Below are 18,314 nucleotides of genomic sequence, written 5' to 3'. Positions count from 1 at the left end.
GGTTCAAAAAGAAGAGGCTGTACAACCAAAACTGAGAGAGAAAATTGAACTGACATAACCCAAATTGAAAAATGTTAACCAGCTCTGAAGTATTTGTGATAGCTGGAGTTCTGGGCGGATCTGTCTGGACAGATTGCTTCTCCTTATTCTACAGATCATTTGGCATGGTCATCAACTTGGCAAATGAGGGAAAGATATCTTACGCAGGCAATATGTGCTGGGGTAGGTCTAGAGCCACTCCATGTGCTGTCCTAATACCTGGAAGATTATTTTGGAGGAATATCTCCACTAGAAAACATGTTTTTATATTTGATTCAAGTCTGACTTCTCTGTTTTTTAGAAACAGATAAATTTGCCACTGGATGTTCAATTTTTAATTCTGGCTTATCTGTTTCGTGATTTTTTTCTTTTGTTTTCCCTCTCCTACAAGGAAAGTATACTGTCCAGAGAGTTTGAGAAACCATGCCTTTAAATTAACTTAACTGCTGAGTTCTACAGAATTGGAGAAAATTGGTTGTTTCCTTGTATTTCACAGACTGTTGTATCCTTTTAAATGACTTCTCATAAATAAATTAATTTGCAATCTGCAGAGACTCATATTCCTGCATCTGTGCAGTGACTGCGGGTTTTGGATGCAGTATGCCGCAGGGCCCTCACTAGTAATTGGTGACAGAAGCAGCAGTAGCCTCTGAGGATGGGAACATGAATAAAACCCTCCTTAGTGCTGGTGGTGCATCACCTCCCTCAAGTACAGCCATTAAATTGGGTCATATTCAGTTTCATAGCTGCATCTGCCTCTCCCTTCCTTCTTATATTGTTCTATTTTCGAATGAAAAGTGTGAAAGGTAAGTTTGTTTTTTTTAATTGTACTTAAATAGCAACCATTAACAACCATCACTGTGCTGCATCTTCACTGGTTCCTGTTGTTCTTGGAGTAGATAAAGAACCTGAGCGTGGTGGGTAGTAAGTAGTGGGAAACCAATCCCACTTTATCTTCTAAGTGTAAGTTTCTTTCTAAAAATAACATTCTGTTTAGTTGTTAAAACCTGTCACATTTGTATCTGTTTCCAGTTAGGTCTGATATGAGAAGCCCTGCTTATGAACTGAAGGGTTTTTATTACATATGTAAAGAAAATATTTTTGGAGTTTTCTAGTAATTTTACATATTTCTAGTTAACTACTTAGGAGTAGTGACTAATTAATGCTCTATATCATAGTTGACACGACAAGTGGTATCAAAGAACACCACTGGATTTTCCACACCAACAAATACAGTTTTTGGCTTTTTGATGGAAACAGCTCCCTGTCATTGACAAGTCTGGCATTTGTGAACATGTAATTTTTACAGAGTTATGTTACTGTTGAATCCCCACCGGTCTGGAAATGTACCTTTGCTAAATTAGAGTTCTGTATTGTTAAATGAAGAAGAACAACACTAGGCTTTAGGTTGACCTTAAAGATGGGCAAGTGTGGGACTGTTTTTGTAGTTCCTCTTTGCTACCCTCTTGTGTGTTTCGGTGTCTTATGGTCACATGGTGCCCTCTTGTGGCACCTGGGTAAGACCTTGTAGTTCAGCCACAGAAACTTGACCTAGATAATGAGACCATTTCCAGATTCCCAGTTTAAAAAAAAAACAAAAAACAATATTTGTATGTTTTGCTGATCTGATTTCAGTTAAAATTCTTTTAAGCTTTGAACAGATGAGTTCTCTAAGTCCCTATTTAAGCATTCTTTGGTTTAGACCTGTTGTAACTTTTTTTATGATCAGGATTTTTTTTTTTTGCGGTACGTGGGCCTCTCACTGTTGTGGCCTCTCCCGTCGCGGAGCACAGGCTCAGCAGCCATGGCTCACGGGCCTAGCCGGCATGTGGGATCCTCCCGGACCGGGGCACGAACCCACGTCCCCTGCATCGGCAGGCGGACTCTCAACCACTGTGCCACCAGGGAAGCCCCTGTTGTAACTTTTTTTATACAACCCCAAGTCTTAGTGGAAGCTAAGAAATTAGCCCTGCACAGACAGAGAGAGTTGGATAGGATGGGGAGTAAGCAGTGTGGGGCCAGAGGATCTGAATAGTTACCTGTCTGGGTACCACAGCATGCAGGGATCACCTCCAATGACCCAGGGACCTACCTGTAAAATCCTCTGTGCCTGTGGAACTCTTAGCAATTAGTATACTATATTAAAATGGTGTTTGTTTAGTTTACTACATTAGGAACATTTTTATATTCTCTCAGTCACTATAGAAATACATCTCCATTTAGAATGTGCTACAGTATTAATGAAGCATCTCAGTGTCTCATTTGTTAGTGATTCTTTATTTTTGTACTTAATGTGGCCATAAGAGTAGAATTAATTATTTAGGTTTGTACCTTTTGTTTGAAAACAACTGTAATTAAATGATACATAAGAAGAGGGATTTACCTCTTTGTTGGCAGGTTTTTCTTGAGTAAAAATGCTTGTGTCAAAAATTCAAACATTTCTTCCTTCCCCTGCCCCTCTTTCAGTTCTAGGTCTCGTTCCAGATCATATTCTCCAGCTCATAACAGAGAGAGAAATCACCCAAGAGTATATCAGAATCGGGATTTCCGAGGTCACAACAGAGGCTATAGAAGGCCCTATTATTTCCGTGGGCGCAACAGAGGCTTTTATCCATGGGGCCAGTATAACCGAGGAGGCTATGGAAACTACCGCTCAAATTGGCAGAATTATCGGCAGGCATACAGTCCTCGTCGGGGCCGTTCCCGATCCCGGTCCCCAAAGAGAAGGTCCCCTTCACCAAGGTCCAGGAGCCATTCTAGAAACTCCGATAAGTCTTCCTCTGACAGGTCAAGGCGTTCCTCATCCTCTCGTTCTTCCTCCAACCACAGCCGAGTTGAATCTTCTAAGCGCAAGTCTGCAAAGGAGAAAAAGTCTTCTTCCAAGGATAGCCGGCCGTCTCAGGCTGCCGGGGATAACCAGGGAGATGAGGCCAAGGAGCAGCCGTTCTCTGGAGGCACCTCTCAAGACACAAAAGCGTCTGAGAGCTCAAAGCCATGGCCAGATGCCAGCACATACAGTGCTGGTTCTGCATCACGGGCCTCAGCCGTGTCTGAGCTGAGTCCTCGGGAGCGAAGCCCGGCTCTCAAAAGCCCCCTCCAGTCTGTGGTGGTGAGGAGGCGGTCTCCTCGTCCTAGCCCTGTGCCCAAACCTAGCCCTCCGCTTTCCAGCACATCCCAGATGGGCTCAGCTCTGCAGAGTGGTGCTGGGTACCAGGCTGGGACACACCAAGGTCAGTTTGACCATGGCTCGGGGTCCTTGAGTCCATCCAAAAAGAGCCCCGTGGGTAAGAGTCCACCGGCCACTGGCTCCACATATGGCTCATCTCAGAAAGAGGAGGCTGCTGCTCCAGGCGGAGCAGCCTATACAAAGAGGCAAGTATCTTGTTTCCCCTGTCTGGTTGTTTTTATCTCACCAGCTGGCAGTTTAGTTGTAAAGTGATCTGTAGAGCTCTGATTAATGGTAATAAGGTAATCCCATTTCCTTAACTTTTCATTTAGCAAACTTTAAAGCATCACCCCAGGAAACCTTTAGCTTAACTCTAGTTTTCCTGCCTTTCTGAACTTGTATTGCAGCATAAAGTTTCTTTAGACTACTCTGCAATGATGTTTTCACATTTAAAGTTTGCCTTGGATTCTACCAGTATAAGCCAGAGAACAGTAGAGATTTGTGGGTCAGCCATCAAAAAATGTGGTCTTTACCAAAATAAATGGCTGTTGGACCTGTTAGACCCTCTAGGACCCACCGTCTCCTGTGATCGATCTGCGTCAGTCCATCATGGTGAAGAGCTGTACCCTCCCACCCTCACACCCTCCAGTTGAGGAGACTGGGCAGAATGGGAAAGTCCAAGGCTTAGTCCAGGAAGACCTTGTTTTAAAATCACAAAGTGGGTGTATGTCCCAGTAGAAGCCAACCAGGCTGTGTATTAGGAGAGGACGTATCAGTGTCTCTGTCTTTCTACCCTGGGGGACACGCTGAGTTGGAACTTGAATATTTTTTATGTGGTTGGATGGATTGGGGTGGCAGAGACAGGGAATTTGTATTGGGACCAGGTTGTTAAGAGGGCCTTACAGAGCAGGTGGTTCCCCTCCTGCCCCCACCTTTTCCTTTTATTAGCATATTCTTTGCTGCCCTGCTGTCCTTTGGTTCTTTTTTGCCATATTAATGCAACTGTAACATCAGGCTTTTTCCATTCATGGTACAAATGAGACGTTCAGAATCTGTACTTTGCAGCTTTCAGTAAGTCTGCTTTGAAATACAAGTTTTGTTCCTTGCCAGGACTGTGAATCTCATTAGAACACTTGGGCATGAGCTCTGCTTTTCCATAAGAATGAGTAGGATGGTTTTTGCCCCCTCCCCCAATTAACATGTATTCTGTTTTTATTTGTGTTTGCAGTATATTCATACTTAGATCTTCTAGGTGACTTGAAGCAAATTTGAAGTCTCTTTTGAGACTTGTATTTCCAAATGTGAGTTGTATAAAAGCAAAACAGTCCAAGGTTGAACATTCTATGTTAACTTTGCTGAAAGCAGATTTTAAGTGACTGAGTGAAGGTCGGATAAGACCTTAAATTTTTTTTTTCCTAGACCACTTACAGGTAAGTAGGTTTTTGTTTTTCAGTATCCTAAAAATTGCCTTTGCTATTTTCTTTTTGTTTGTTTTTATAGTATACAACTCCATAGACCATATAGTTTTCTCTTAAATGCCAAGTTCATAGATCTGTGAAGAGCAGTTTTTTAGAAATTAATAGAAGGTAACCAAGACTCCTTTCGTAACACTGGAATCCACAAGACATGCTTGTTAGAGAAGCAAAAACTTAAGACCGTACGCACATGGTGCTAGTTTATTTTAGATCAAGTTGCTTAAGAAACCTCTTGTGTGTCTCCCTTGTGTTTTCATAACTAGGTATCTAGATGAGCAGAAGACAGAGAATGGAAAGGATAAGGAACAGAAACAAACAAATACTGATAAAGAGAAAATGAAAGAGAAAGGGAGCTTCTCTGATGCGGGCTTGGGTGATACAAAAATGAAATCTGATCCATTTGCTCCCAAAACTGATACTGAGAAGCCTTTTCGGGGTAGCCAGTCTCCTAAAAGGTATAAGCTCCGAGATGACTTTGAGAAGAAGATGGCTGACTTCCACAAGGAGGAGATGGATGATCAAGATAAAGACAAGGGTAAAGGAAGGAAGGAATCTGAGTTTGATGATGAACCCAAATTCATGTCGAAAGTTGTAGCAGGTGCAAACAAAAACCAGGAGGAGGAAAAGTCAGGCAAATGGGAGGGCCTGATGTACGCACCTCCAGGGAAGGAAAAGCAAAGAAAAACGGAGGAGTTGGAGGAAGAGTCTTTCTCAGAGAGATCCAAAAAGGAGGATCGGGGAGGACCCAAGAGAACCGAAAGTGGGCACAGGGGATTTGTGCCTGAAAAAAATTTCCGAGTGACTGCTTACAAAGCAGTCCAGGAGAAAAGCTCATCACCTCCCCCGAGAAAGACCTCTGAGAGCCGAGAGAAGCTAGGAGCCAAAGGAGACTTTTCCACAGGGAAGTCTTCCTTTTCCATTACTCGAGAGGCCCAGGTCAATGTCCGGATGGACTCTTTTGATGAGGACCTTGCCAGGTGAGCTGTAGTCCATCTTGACCCTCAGGGCTTTAGTAGCCTAACCTTTCTCCCCGAGGTCATTCTGGAACGAGGACAGGCCCCTCATGTATTTCCCCGCTGTCTCATTTTCAGTGTGGATACCTTCGTGTCTCTGTTTTCAGTGGAGAAGTGTGCATCACTGAGCGGTTATATGTTGGGGGCAGTATCATAGTGGTGAAGCATCTTTTTAGACTATAGTGACTGGCTTTTTTGATGCTGGGTCCCCTCTGCTTCTCTCTTGCACTCTATTCATCACATTGTAAGCCCCCCTGCCGGCCCCATTCCACCCCCGTCCTGTTGCCTTCCTAAATGTGCTTGAGATGTCTTTTGCCTGTGGAGCCATGCAGGGTCCATTTTTCCATTCTTAGCTAAGTCACAATATCTGTTATTACAGGTCTTCATGAAATAATGTAACAGTTTTAAAGTTGGGGCTGGGGGCAGGAGAACTTCAGGAAAGAGTGATGAGGCCCAGGCTGCTTTTTATGTGGTGTAAAAACTGCAAAGCCAGTTGGAAGTCTCCTGAACAGCATTCTAGCCACATCCCACTCTTGCTGCATTGTGTCGCTTCACTGAGTGGCCCTGGGTGGCCAAACTAGTTGGTCTTTTAAAACACCTTCCTGTTTGTTATCTGTTAAAACCAGCAGAGACCCCCAGAACAGAATCACTGAGGTTTAATGCTTCATCCTACCCATTTGTTCCTATTAAATTCCAACAGGGAAAAGGGAAGAGAGCTTGGATGCCTTTTTCCATAGTTACGGTGCATTGAGGTTACTTTTTACTTTGGTAGGAATTAAGAAAGGAACTTTACAGATAAATTTAACTCTTTTAAAGCACGCTTTTCATTTTCAGGATTTAAACGTTCTGACTTTCTGTATATCTTGTTACATTGGGCCTCCCTGTGTTTCTTTTTCAGACCCAGTGGCTTATTGGCTCAGGAACGAAAGCTTTGTCGGGATCTAGTTCATAGCAACAAAAAGGAACAGGAATTTCGATCCATTTTCCAGCACATACAGTCAGCTCAGTCTCAGCGGAGCCCTTCAGAACTGTTTGCCCAGCATATAGTGACCATCGTTCACCATGTTAAAGGTGAGTGCAGACGCCAGCCTGCTCAGGCTCCCTTTCCACGTGCTTAGCTCCCTCTCTAGCAAGCAGAAGGATGAGTGGGGGAATGAGGGAGTCTATCAGGGATCTTTATCTCATTGATAGGGGCCTTTGAAGCTAGGGGCTAGCTTGAAGGAAATTTCTTCCAGGGAGAAGTTTCCATTTTTTTAATTACAGAGCTGAACATCATGAAATGCTAGTGGTAACCTGTGATCATGAGAATAGGTAAAATCCTTCATGTGAAGGTTTAAATTGATTGAAAAGGAGGTATGAAAGGTGGCTTTCCCAGCCCCTCTGTCTTTTCCTGTCTAGTAGGTAGAATCCTCTAGAGGCTTCTTGTAGATCTTGGGGTATGGATATCTTCCCCACATTATTTTGCCATCTCCTGGGCAAATGGAGGTGGACAGGCTGGGGAATGTGAGGTAGAAGCTGGGTTTGGGCCAGTTACAGGTTCCATCTGAAATTGGAACTCAAGCAGGAGCTGGTGTTCTGAATCAAAGAATAGTAAGCTCTAGTTTCTCTCTTTGTATCCATGTCCTACAGTGGAAATCAGACGTTGGATTTTGTCTGAACCAGCTATTTTTCCTTCTTCTTCCTAATATGTTTTTTATATGGACTTGACTACTTTAGTCACATCTCTGGTTGCAGGTCCATGCACACGAGTTGAATGTTGGGTGTGCCTTTGATAGCCTGATATGTTTTTCTTTGACTCCCCACAGAGCATCACTTTGGGTCCTCGGGAATGACATTGCATGAACGCTTTACTAAATACCTAAAGAGAGGAACCGAGCAGGAGGCAGCTAAAAACAAGAAAAGCCCAGAGATTCACAGGTGAGGACCTCAGCCTTACACTAGAGGCGGTCATAAAAGTCTGCTCATCAGATAATAAACTTGTCTTGTTTTTGCAACTTGTTAGTTGCATTATCAGCAGAATTTAAGGTAACGCCCTCCAGGCTCTAGGATAGTGGTGGTTTGTAGTGGAAAGTGTATGCTTTGATGACTATAAGTTTCTCACTTTGGGCCTGAGGAAAACAGCCCTTTTGGTATAAATGAACCCTTGTATTCTTGGGAGCTGGCAGACAGTAACCCAAGATCACTGTGAGCTTTCTTTACATAGAGTAGATGTGTTGTTTTTTTTTTTTTTGCGGTACGCGTGCCTCTCACTGCTGTGGCCTCTCCCGTTGCGGAGCGCAGGCTCAGCGGCCATGGCTCATGGGCCCAGCCGCTCCGCGGCATGTGGGATCTTCCCGGACTGGCGCACGAACCTGTGTCTCCTGCATCGGCAGGCGGACTCTCAACCACTGCGCCACCAGGGAAGCCCTAGATATTGTTTCTTCAAGCAACCCATGTATTTCATATATTAGTCCTTCCTTTGGAAGAATTTGCAGCAGGTGGGGGCTGGAGGTGGGAGAGCTTATAGGATTATGTCAAAGGGTTTAAAAGCCCAGAGGTTTAAACATTCGGTTTTGGAGACTATTCATTCAGCAAATAGGGACTTTGTCTAGAAACAAAGTTGGTCTTTAAGTATTTAACAGTCAGCTCTTGAGCCTTTGCAGTAGGTAGGAGGACCATGTTTGCACAACAGTCTTGGATTTAGGGTCTTTTGGGATTTATGTCATGCCAGACAGTTGTTTCTCACTTAGACCTCATCCTATTGGTGAATAATGGGCCATTATATTTTATTTTATTGTATTTATTTTTATTGTATTTTTTTAAATATGAAAATTTTTTTTTTTTGGCTGCGTTGGGTCTTTGCTGCCCGCGGGCTTTTTCTACTTGTGGCGAGCGGGGGCTACTCTTCACTTCAGTGCGCAGGCTTCTCCTTGAGCAGTGGTTTCTGTTGTTGTGGAACACGGGCTCTAAGCACGCAGGCTTCAGTAGTAGTGGCTCACGGGCTCTAGAGCGCAGGCTCAGTAGTTGTGGTACATGGGCTTAGTTGCTTCATGGCATGTGGGATCTTCCCGGACCAGGGATCGAACCCGTGTCCCCTGCATTGGCAGGTGGATTCTTATCCACTGCGCCACCAGGGAAGTCCCAAGGGCCATTATATTTTAATTCCCAAGATGAAAACTGCTTTTCGAAGTTAGCAGGGCATAGATAATCTTGATGTGAATTTGAAATTATAGGCATGGCTGTAGGTGAGTCTGTTTTCCTGGCTGTAACGATACTGGGTGGAATAAGATGGTTTTTTCTGTTTGAGTTTGGAAAGTTGGGAGAGAGAGAGAGAGGGAGGGAGGGAGAGTGTGTGTATATGTGTTGTGCATGCACACATACGCATGCACATCTATGGGAGAGTGTAAGTATATAAGCAAACAACAGAAGTGTAATAAAAAGGAATGCCTATGATTTGCACCACTCTACTTACGAACTGAGGCGCTATATTCACACTATGGAATGTTAAACAATTTTTGTGTTTTCAATTTTAGGAGGATAGACATTTCCCCCAGTACATTCAGAAAACATGGTTTGGCTCATGACGAAATGAAAAGTCCCCGGGAACCTGGCTACAAGGTGAACTGTTGCTTTGATCAGTAATTCCAACAAAATGAGTGCGTTGGGCATGAACTTGACAGAAATGTGTTTGTTTAAATTACTCTCTACTTAAGTTTGTGTTTTTCTTTTAAGGATGGGCATAATTCTAAAAATGAACTACAAAGGGTTAATTTTTATTAAATGTATCAACAACCTTTGTGAAGTGGTTAGAATATGGTAAATGACCCCAAAGTCTATTGAGGTGAGCTTGAGAAAAAAAAGAGAGGAGTTTTGGAACAAGTGCCCATGATGAGAGAAGAAACTTTTTGTGATATTTTTCTGCTTGTAAGTATTATCAAATCAACTATATACATGCACTATTTCCAACCATGATTTCAAAAAGACATGCATGTCAGAGAAGAGTGAAATATTCATATCTTAACTTAGTAGACTGTTTTAAGCAGCTAGTCCAGATTTTTTTCTAACATTGTACCATATCTATCATCTGTCGATTACTGTTACTTTAAAGCTAAGCATTGCTTTGATAGCCCAGCTACATTTGTAATGATGTGCACGTACACACTGTTATTAAGAGGTTAAAGCTTGTGTGCAGTCTTTTACTATGAGGTACTAGATTTGGGTTCTTAAAAATCTTAGTATTTCTTGACCACCATTCCCATATACAGTTGTAATTTAAAATTAGAGATGGCTCTTCCGATGCTGCTGAAACCTTTTCTAAAAATAGTAATTTTCAAGTTTTCCAAGTAAATTTGTCTTGTTGGTTGAATGTAATGAGAGGCACTCTTGCACAATCTCTCTTCTCTCCCATCCCCCTTTTCTTTTTTCTCCAAGTACCCACCGGCTTGGCACTAACCATGTGAAATGCAAGGTTTTGAAACATCAGAAGAGATTCCGTCCTCTCTGCCCCACATAGCCTACTCATTAGAGGTGCTGTGGGCACTGCCTAAGGGAGCTGCAGCTGCGTTTTTCTTCTCTCTTTTTTTGTCTTTGGAGGGTACAGAGGCCCCATTTCCTCTGTCAAAAGAAAACCATGTGATAACATAAACCAACTTACTACCTACCACTCCTGTTAATTAAATTATTTCAACAAAAAGCTTAGTTGTTTGTATAAGTAAAACGTTAATGCTAAGTGAACTACTCATCGCTTCCTCTTTTTAGGGAGTTTTTTGTTGCGGTTTTTTTTTTTTTTTGGCTGCACTGTGCAGCTTGTGGGATCTTAGTTCCTGAACCCAGGAATTGAACCTGGGCCCTCAGCAGTGAAAGCATGGAGTCTTAACCACTGGACCTCCAGGGAAGTCCCTAGGGAGGTTTTACTTCCATGAGACAAATCTTAGTGTATTATGTGCCTGAAACCACATTGCACCTCTGCTCGCTGAGATTCTAAAGAGCTGTTGAAAGCCTGTGGCATGATAGTTTGGGGTAGAAGGCCACTGTTATTGCTGGGCTCATGCTGTATCTGCAACATACATACCCTGATAGGTTACACTTCCTAGAAAGTTAGCGAAAGAGGTTTTCTTTTTCTCTTTTCTTCCTTCCTCCCTCCCTCCCTCCCTCCCTCCCTTCCTTTTTTAAAAAATAAACTTTGACTTGGTATTGCCACATTATGAATTCGTTATGGGTTTTGATATGCCTTTTCTAGAGAAATTTAATACAACTAAACATTTTGGAAGGCTGATTGAGTCTCCCACTGTCTGTCATTGGACTCAGTACTGAGAGAGAATTCCAAGTAGAGGATAGGCCCAGGGCAGCTGCCACAGTGTAGATAGGGGAAGATAACAGCATTTCCATTCTTGGTGGTGACTAAGCCTGAGCCAGCCTAACCAACACCTTCCAGAGTTGATTTTGGCCTTCTCAACTTGTCGGCTAGCCAGTCTTTACTGGGCCACAGAGGGAAGCAGCAAAGTGAGGTGCGTGTATGTGTGTGTGTAGCATATGCAGAAGGTCATCATCATTATTTTAGAGAACTGGTTTGGGCTCTGTAGGGATCCTCATGAAGCGACTTCTGTGGACCATCCTGTATCCCTCCTGAGCTTGGGCGAGGTGCCTCATATTCCCAGTGCTTCCTCTGCACCACTCCAGTGGAGTGGAAGCCACAGCTCGTGGGGTGGTTGAGTTGGTAGCCCTGAATCCCCAAAACCTAAATTTTGATTTCTCTTTTGGCAGGCTGAGGGAAAATACAAAGATGATCCTGTTGATCTCCGCCTTGATATCGAACGTCGTAAAAAACATAAAGAGAGAGATCTTAAACGCGGTAAATCAAGAGAATCAGTGGATTCCCGAGACTCAAGCCACTCGAGGGAAAGATCAGCCGAGAAAACTGAGAAAACTCATAAGGGATCAAAGAAGCAGAAGTACGTAAGCCCCTGTCTGTCACCTCATTCAGACTCCTGAGTGGATTTCTTTGTCTGCCCACCATTAGGCTATATGGCAGACCCTCCAAGCCAGAGAACTTGGGGTTGGGAACGATGGCCACTTGTACGGTTTCTTTTTTTTTTAACTGTCAATTAAGGTCCCTAGATTGAAAATAGAACTTCAGCATGAAAGTAGGCATGATCCTTGTCTAAAGGAGGCCTCCTGGGAGATGGGCAGTTAATTTGGCTCTAGGGACAGTGTGGAAAATCATAGGGGAATTCCTTTTGCCTTTGTTTTGGCCATGTTCTTTGACATGTCCTTTCTCATCACAAATCTTCTTGGGAAGGTTATGTTTTAGAAATGGCTCAAAGTTGTTGTCAGATAATAATACTGTTTGGTCAGAGAAACAGGGTGGAACTAGATAGGACAAGATTGTTGATCTTAAATGCCTTTTAAACTGGTTTCACAGACACTTCTAAGAGAGATGTTACAAATATTCTTTAAACAAAGGTGGCATTGTTGAACTTCATAAGGCAGCATTTATGCCAAGGTCTTGTCTCTATTTACATTTTGGAATGTTCCATGACTTTTCAATCATGTCTCATTAAAGGTAGCACAATTGAAACCCCACACCTTCCTGTAAGAAGCTACACCACTTCTGTGTTTCTGAACTTTAGCTGGCAAGCACTTTCGTATCCATTTTCTGATAACAGTCCTTCGAGATAAGTTGGATAGTTAGTAGCTACCTGTTTTGCCCATTTGAAAGATAAAGAAGTAAGCTCAGAACGATTTGTCTAAGATCACACAGTAACAACTGACATCAAAACTCAGATCTTCTGTTCCACTTTGTCTGTCCTTCCACTCAGTTACTTACACATTATGAGCCTTAGCAGCTTTCAGGGCTGCCTACAGATAAAAATCTGATAATCCTCAACAGGGAATGGAGGTGGGGGTATAGTAGTCTTCAGCACTGTCACTGGTGGAAAGGGAGCAGAACCCCTCAAGCATTTCAGGGTTGGACTTGGATGACTGATCCTGATTTCTTTCCCTGGGACACATGCCTCTACCTCTGACTTGTTGTGTAACCTTGACCAAGTCTCTTGCAACCGTAGTATTTTGTGACTGGGGCAAGAAGAAAAATGATAATTATGTCACTTTTCATTGTATATCACACTTCAGTTTAGAAGAACTTTTTCTCATATGACTGAAGAATGGCTCACCCAAGATCACACAACTAATAAAAAGCAGTGTTGGGACTCATATGGGGCTTTTTGGAGTCTTATGTTTGAAAACCTCTTGAAACGACACTGATTTCTAGGAGTCAAACATTTGAGTTATAAGAATCCTATGACAATAACTTAGATTTCCCCCTTTTTAAGAGTAAATGCTAGAAGGCGCCAGTAGGATTCAAACATGTTAAGTCTTTGATCTTTTTGAATGTTTGGGGGTGGGCTGGGGGGTTGCAAGGTACTTTCCATAGTGGAGGAGGGCAGTGATCGGTTACTGACACAGGCTGGCTTCTCCCTGTAAGTCCTTCTCTACTCCTGGGAGCCAGCCTTTCTGCCACCTTAGATGTGGTTGGTGCCCTTCTCCAGCACCACATGGCAGGACTGGCCCCGACCCCAACTAGAAACCAGTTGACCACAGACCGTGACTCATCATATTAGTCTGATGGGTCCCTAGTCTGTAATTTCCCCCAGATGAAGGGAAGGATGGGAAATAACTCTGGGAAGAGTTTCGACAGATCATGTCCTTAATGACAAAAGCTGTTTGAGCTCACTGGAAAGTGGTTTGTGGAGTACTGGTATAATTAGTCGGAGGCAAGTTTGAATCCAGGCCTACTCAGCTCTGTCACCTGCAATTCTTAGCTATAAAAAGAGGGAAATAATACTGAATGATCATAATTGCCATTTACTATATGCCTGCTGTGTCAGTATAGAGTTTTTAAGCACTTTGTTTTTTCAGTCTTAAGAGCACTGTCCCAAGACAGGTAGTGTTTTTCTTAGGAGAAATAAAACGAATGTAAAGCCAAAACAGATGGTAATATATAAAGCCTGTCCTGGTACCAGATACTCCGTGACTTTCAATACAGTGTTAGTTTCCTTCTGCTTTTCTGATTCGTGCACATGTATTAGGCTGAGCTGCCAGAGGCCACAGACTATGTTTTGTTGCTCCTTCTGTGTATGTCCCATGTTCATCACAGGCTTGGACATAGATATGTCACTCAGCATGACTGACAGAATTGGGAGGAAGCTCCCCAGGTTCCCTGGGTGTGTATGTTGGGGGTGAGTTCGTTTTTCAGGTTACTAGCTTTCAGTGTTTTCATCACAGACACACTCCTGATTGCCCTGTGCTGCTTATCCATGAGCCCCCAGCCAAAGGCTGTACCCTAGAGGCTTACTGATCTCCCTGCCTCTTCTATTTTCAAAGGAAGCACCGGAGAGCACGAGACCGGTCCAGGTCATCATCCTCTTCCTCCCAGTCATCCCACTCCTACAAAGCGGAAGAGTACACTGAAGAGACAGAGGAGAGAGAGGAGAGCACCACGGGCTTTGACAAATCAAGACTGGGGACCAAAGACTTTGTGGGTCCAAGTGACAGAGGAGGCAGAGCTCGAGGGACCTTTGTAAGGCCCTGCCCCCTCTCCCTTTCTCTAAGCCCTTACTCCCACCAAGTCTAATTATGTCCTTATCAGAATATTTATTTTGTTGCCCTTGATACAAGTAATTCAGCTTAAAGACCCTAGAATCTGTGGTTTCCCAATTCCCAGGCTTTCCATTTTTAGTGTTTTTGTTTGTTTTTGTCCTGTTCATAATCACTTAGCCAGGAAGTCTCTTAGGGCTTCTCTTCCGAACTTCCTCACTTGTCTTGACTCCTGCTGTATGTAGGGAGGCCCTTATGCCATTTTGTGCTCTGTCTAGGCTGTAGACTTGAGATGAATGGAAAGGGAATGACTAGAAACCAGTTGACCAGCATACTGACTGGAGGACAGTTGTCTGTTTTGTGCCAGGAAAGTGTTTGAATAGAAGGCAAGGAATTGTTTTTCTCCATTCCTTACATGGTCCCTTTGTTCCTTTCCCCCGTTTATTGCCACAGCAATTTCGAGCCAGAGGAAGAGGCTGGGGCAGAGGCAACTACTCTGGTAACAACAGCAGCAGCAGCAACAACGATTTTCAAAAGAGAAACCGGGAGGAAGAATGGGACCCGGAGTACACACCCAAAAGCAAGAAGTATTACTTGGTATGTGTCTGGGGACAACCAGGAAGGGCCAGGGGGCCTTTGGCACACACAGTAGCTGATACCGAGGCCTTAATTGGTCTTTGCAGAACTGTGATTAAATATGTGTGCAGGCGCTACACTGGGTACGTGCGTACTTGTGGGATGGCATAGTGCTGGCAAGATGAGTTTTCTCTAAAGAGGTAGTCCTGACCTTGAGAGCGTTATCTAAGACGTTTTATGGATTCCAGGGTAAGCGGGAAAGGTTGCTCTTGCCTTTTTAGTCTGTGAAGTTGTTTAACTGCTCACCCACCCTAACCTAAGCCTCCCTCCAGCCTTTATGCAAGGGATAGAACCATAACCTTCCCCTGAGGCTGCAGTTCCACCCTGTCCCAGCACAAGATTGACAGGAAAGACAGCTCAGGATCTCTTTTTGAGGAAGGGGACCTGCCTCCAAAATGAAACGCCACTGGGGCTTCTCTCTTCTAAGCTGTTGGTCATTGTCAGGTGCCAGGCACCATCTGAGCCTCTCTGCCTCTCAGGTTAGGGCTCTTCTAAGCTGAATTACCTGGCCAGTGAGAGAGCTCTTTTGGCTTTGCTCAACAGCAGGCTCAGATCCAAGCAGACGTGACTCTTGAGTGTTGTAACCAAGGTCAACTTGCAGCTGAGTCTCTTCATCACCCCCGAGGACTGGCATGGAAACAGGAAGCTAGGAAACAGGTTGCTGTGTAAATTACTGTGCATAGCCAACTTCACTTTTCTAGGGCTGCTGGTAGCTACTTTGGGACTCCTAGAGAACCCTTGAACCTGTATCTAGGGAAATGTTGCCTGGGCCCAGGATAGGTACTGGAGTGGGGCTGCTTAAGGGAAGGATTAAAGGCCACACAAAGCCCCTTTCCCTGCCCCATCTGTCCCCTGAAGGAGCATTACCAGCCTGATTCATTTAGGCTAGTGAATAAGCAGCTGGCCCTTTAGCTGAGCTAACCCCTCAGGGGCCTAAGGCACTACTTGTGTGGGTGGAGGGTTTAGACTCTTTGAAGCCATGGGGCTGATGAGGTAACAGTGACTTTTCAAAATGCTTTGTCATTCATTCTTTTTCATTGGATCCCTTCTTCTCTTCTCATGTGATCATCTGACCAGGGATTGTTTGAATTGTAGGTTTTGTTTTTCCTACTCTGCCACACTGCCTCCTTGCATAAAACTAAAGAGGGGAGGGATACAAGGAGGCTGGGTTCTGGTCCTGCCTTTGCCAATAACTGGTCTGAGGCCATGAGCAGATCATTTTCCCTTGGTCTCACCGCCTGTTCTTGGCTGAGGGGGAGTGTTGGGGAGAGCTAGAGTCCCAACTATGTGTGTGTTCTGTGTTGCTTCATCTCTTAGCTTCCTGACAACTCAGATCATAGGTTCACATTTAGGGGTGATTTGCTTTCTCAAACCCACCCTTTGAGAGACAGTGTTCTAAATAATATGGAGTTAAAGTTCCTCTGCCTGTTTTCGCATCTGTGTAGTGGAGGGTGATAACGATAGGGTAGGGTAGATGTGAGGATTAAAGGAGATAATGCAGGAAAAGTTCTTTGAGTGAAGATTTTATCATCATCATCATTATAATGCCTAAACTACTGCCTTAGAATTCAAGGAACTCAACTGAATATTCTCTTAGATCTGAATCAGTAGCATTTTTAGAGTGGGGGACAGGGCATAGGTTCATTTGAGAAAGTCACATTTGGGTGGGTTCAGAGGAGAGGGTTCTGGCTGCTCTTGTTCACTCTGGCACTGATGGCAGTCTTCTTTCCTTTCAGCATGATGACCGTGAAGGTGAGGGCAGTGAGAAGTGGGTGAGCCGGGGCCGGGGCCGAGGAGCCTTTCCTCGGGGTCGGGGCCGGTTCATGTTCCGGAAATCCAGCACCAGCCCCAAATGGGCCCACGACAAGTTCAGTGGGGAGGAAGGGGAGATTGAAGATGACGAGAGTGGGACAGAGAACCGAGAAGAGAAGGACAATTTACAGCCTACAGCTGAGTAGAGGCCACCTTGATGGGAGCCCCTGCCCAAGGGAGAGGCGCTGGGAAGATGGCTGGTGAGGAGCTAAACAGAGGAGCCTCGAGAAGATTCTGAAAATCCCACCCCTACCCCCCACCAGCCATGCAGAACTCCTACTACAGCCGAAAGCATCCCTGGCGCTGTGTCCCGCCGGACAGAGGCAGCCGGCTGTGGGGCCTGGGGTCAGGCCCAGCTCTTGAGCAGAACACACCACGTTGGGCTTTAGCTGTGTGGTTCTCATTTGTTGCTGTGTGGGGTGGGGCTGGGGTAGGGAGGGCAGAGCGATACTTGGATTTTGGTTTGTTCCCTATTAGAAACCAACAGTTTTATTCTTCATTTCATTTCATTTGGAGCTAAGAGGACTAATTTGACGATTTTCAATCTCTTCTCCCTTATCCTGATTTTAAAAGCCCCTCCCCCCCTTTTTTAGGCATATATAGTAACATTAGCGGAAAGATTTAATTTGGGCAACTTTGATTCTTAAAAGAGAAAACAAAGCATGTGAATAAACATTGAAGTGTTCACCTCAGTTTGGGACCAAACTGCTTGGATCTTTGTAAAAGTTGGTTTTGTATGTCGAGGAGGAGTTCAAGGCCTTTCTGACCACCTTGTGTTCCCCTTTTCTGCGCAGCCATGTATCACATGGTGTTGTTCCTAACCACACCCCATGTGTGCACCTCCCCTCCCCCCCAATATTTTCTGATTTCTTCTGGGCTGGGCTTCCCCTTCTCCACCAGCAGCTCCAGTATCCCAAACTTTCTAGTCCTGCTGATCCTCTCAGCAACAGGGGTGGAAACTGGATGTGGCAGTTTCTGGTCTGTTTTCTAAGAAACTTCTGACTTCTATTTACAAATATAAGATGAGAAAATAATTTTTCAATATTTTTTATTAATCTTTTTATAAAATGAAAAGAAACTCCTATGATCGATTAAGGAAGGTGGTTATGGCTGGGTGGTTTGTGGGGGTTTTTTGTTTTGTTTTTTTCTTTTTCTTTTTTTAACCTTAAGCTTTAAGTTGAAACATTCTCAGATGTTTGGGGGGAAAACATCCTCTTAAAAATGGGTCCTTGTGCTTGCCTTCTGGGGAGGCGGTCCTGAGCAGGTGAATCATATGGCATTTATGCATATGTTATATGCGGACTGCACCCACCTCTTCCCCCCCTCCAACCTTTGCCTCTTGGGTTGTTATGCTACTTTCCCCTTACTTTGCTACATTTCTATAGTTAAGTTGGTTTTACTTGAATGATTCATGTTTAGGGAAAAAAAATGAAAATACCCTTAAAATTTGTTTCAACTCCTCCTGCAAATAAAAAAATAAATGAAGTGGCAGATGTAAATGGGCTCTGGTCATTGTCACCCTGAGTGTGTGTGTTGGGGGGGTGTCTCCCATAGCAGCTTCAGGGAACCTGAAAAACCAGGTGTCTGGGGGGAGGGCTG

The 18,314-nt window shown here is 44.1% G+C and overlaps 1 protein-coding gene across 4 annotated transcripts in view; it reads left to right on the top strand.

Annotated features, from left to right (window-relative positions):
- The window catches only part of THRAP3 (thyroid hormone receptor associated protein 3), a 74,724-nt gene extending 56,518 nt beyond the window's left edge, over positions 1–18,206 (top strand). For all 4 annotated transcript variants that reach the window (XM_081225831.1, XM_081225830.1, XM_081225828.1 and 1 more), the window contains 9 exons: positions 2,506–3,411; positions 4,944–5,657; positions 6,592–6,764; positions 7,499–7,610; positions 9,206–9,290; positions 11,436–11,623; positions 14,055–14,250; positions 14,721–14,864; positions 16,640–18,206. In XM_081225831.1, the coding sequence (XP_081081957.1) occupies positions 2,506–3,411; positions 4,944–5,657; positions 6,592–6,764; positions 7,499–7,610; positions 9,206–9,290; positions 11,436–11,623; positions 14,055–14,250; positions 14,721–14,864; positions 16,640–16,861 (2,740 nt within the window). In that variant the 3' untranslated portion in view covers positions 16,862–18,206. The remainder of the gene's footprint in view (positions 1–2,505; positions 3,412–4,943; positions 5,658–6,591; positions 6,765–7,498; positions 7,611–9,205; positions 9,291–11,435; positions 11,624–14,054; positions 14,251–14,720; positions 14,865–16,639) is intronic.
- The last annotated feature ends 108 nt before the right edge of the window (positions 18,207–18,314 follow it).

This window comes from Mesoplodon bidens (assembly GCF_964165515.1).
Source record: "Mesoplodon bidens genome assembly, chromosome: 2".
NCBI classification, from domain to species: Eukaryota; Metazoa; Chordata; class Mammalia; order Artiodactyla; family Ziphiidae; genus Mesoplodon; species Mesoplodon bidens.
The sequence above is the reverse complement of the archived record's forward strand: the minus strand, read 5'-3'. Positions and strand labels throughout refer to the sequence as shown.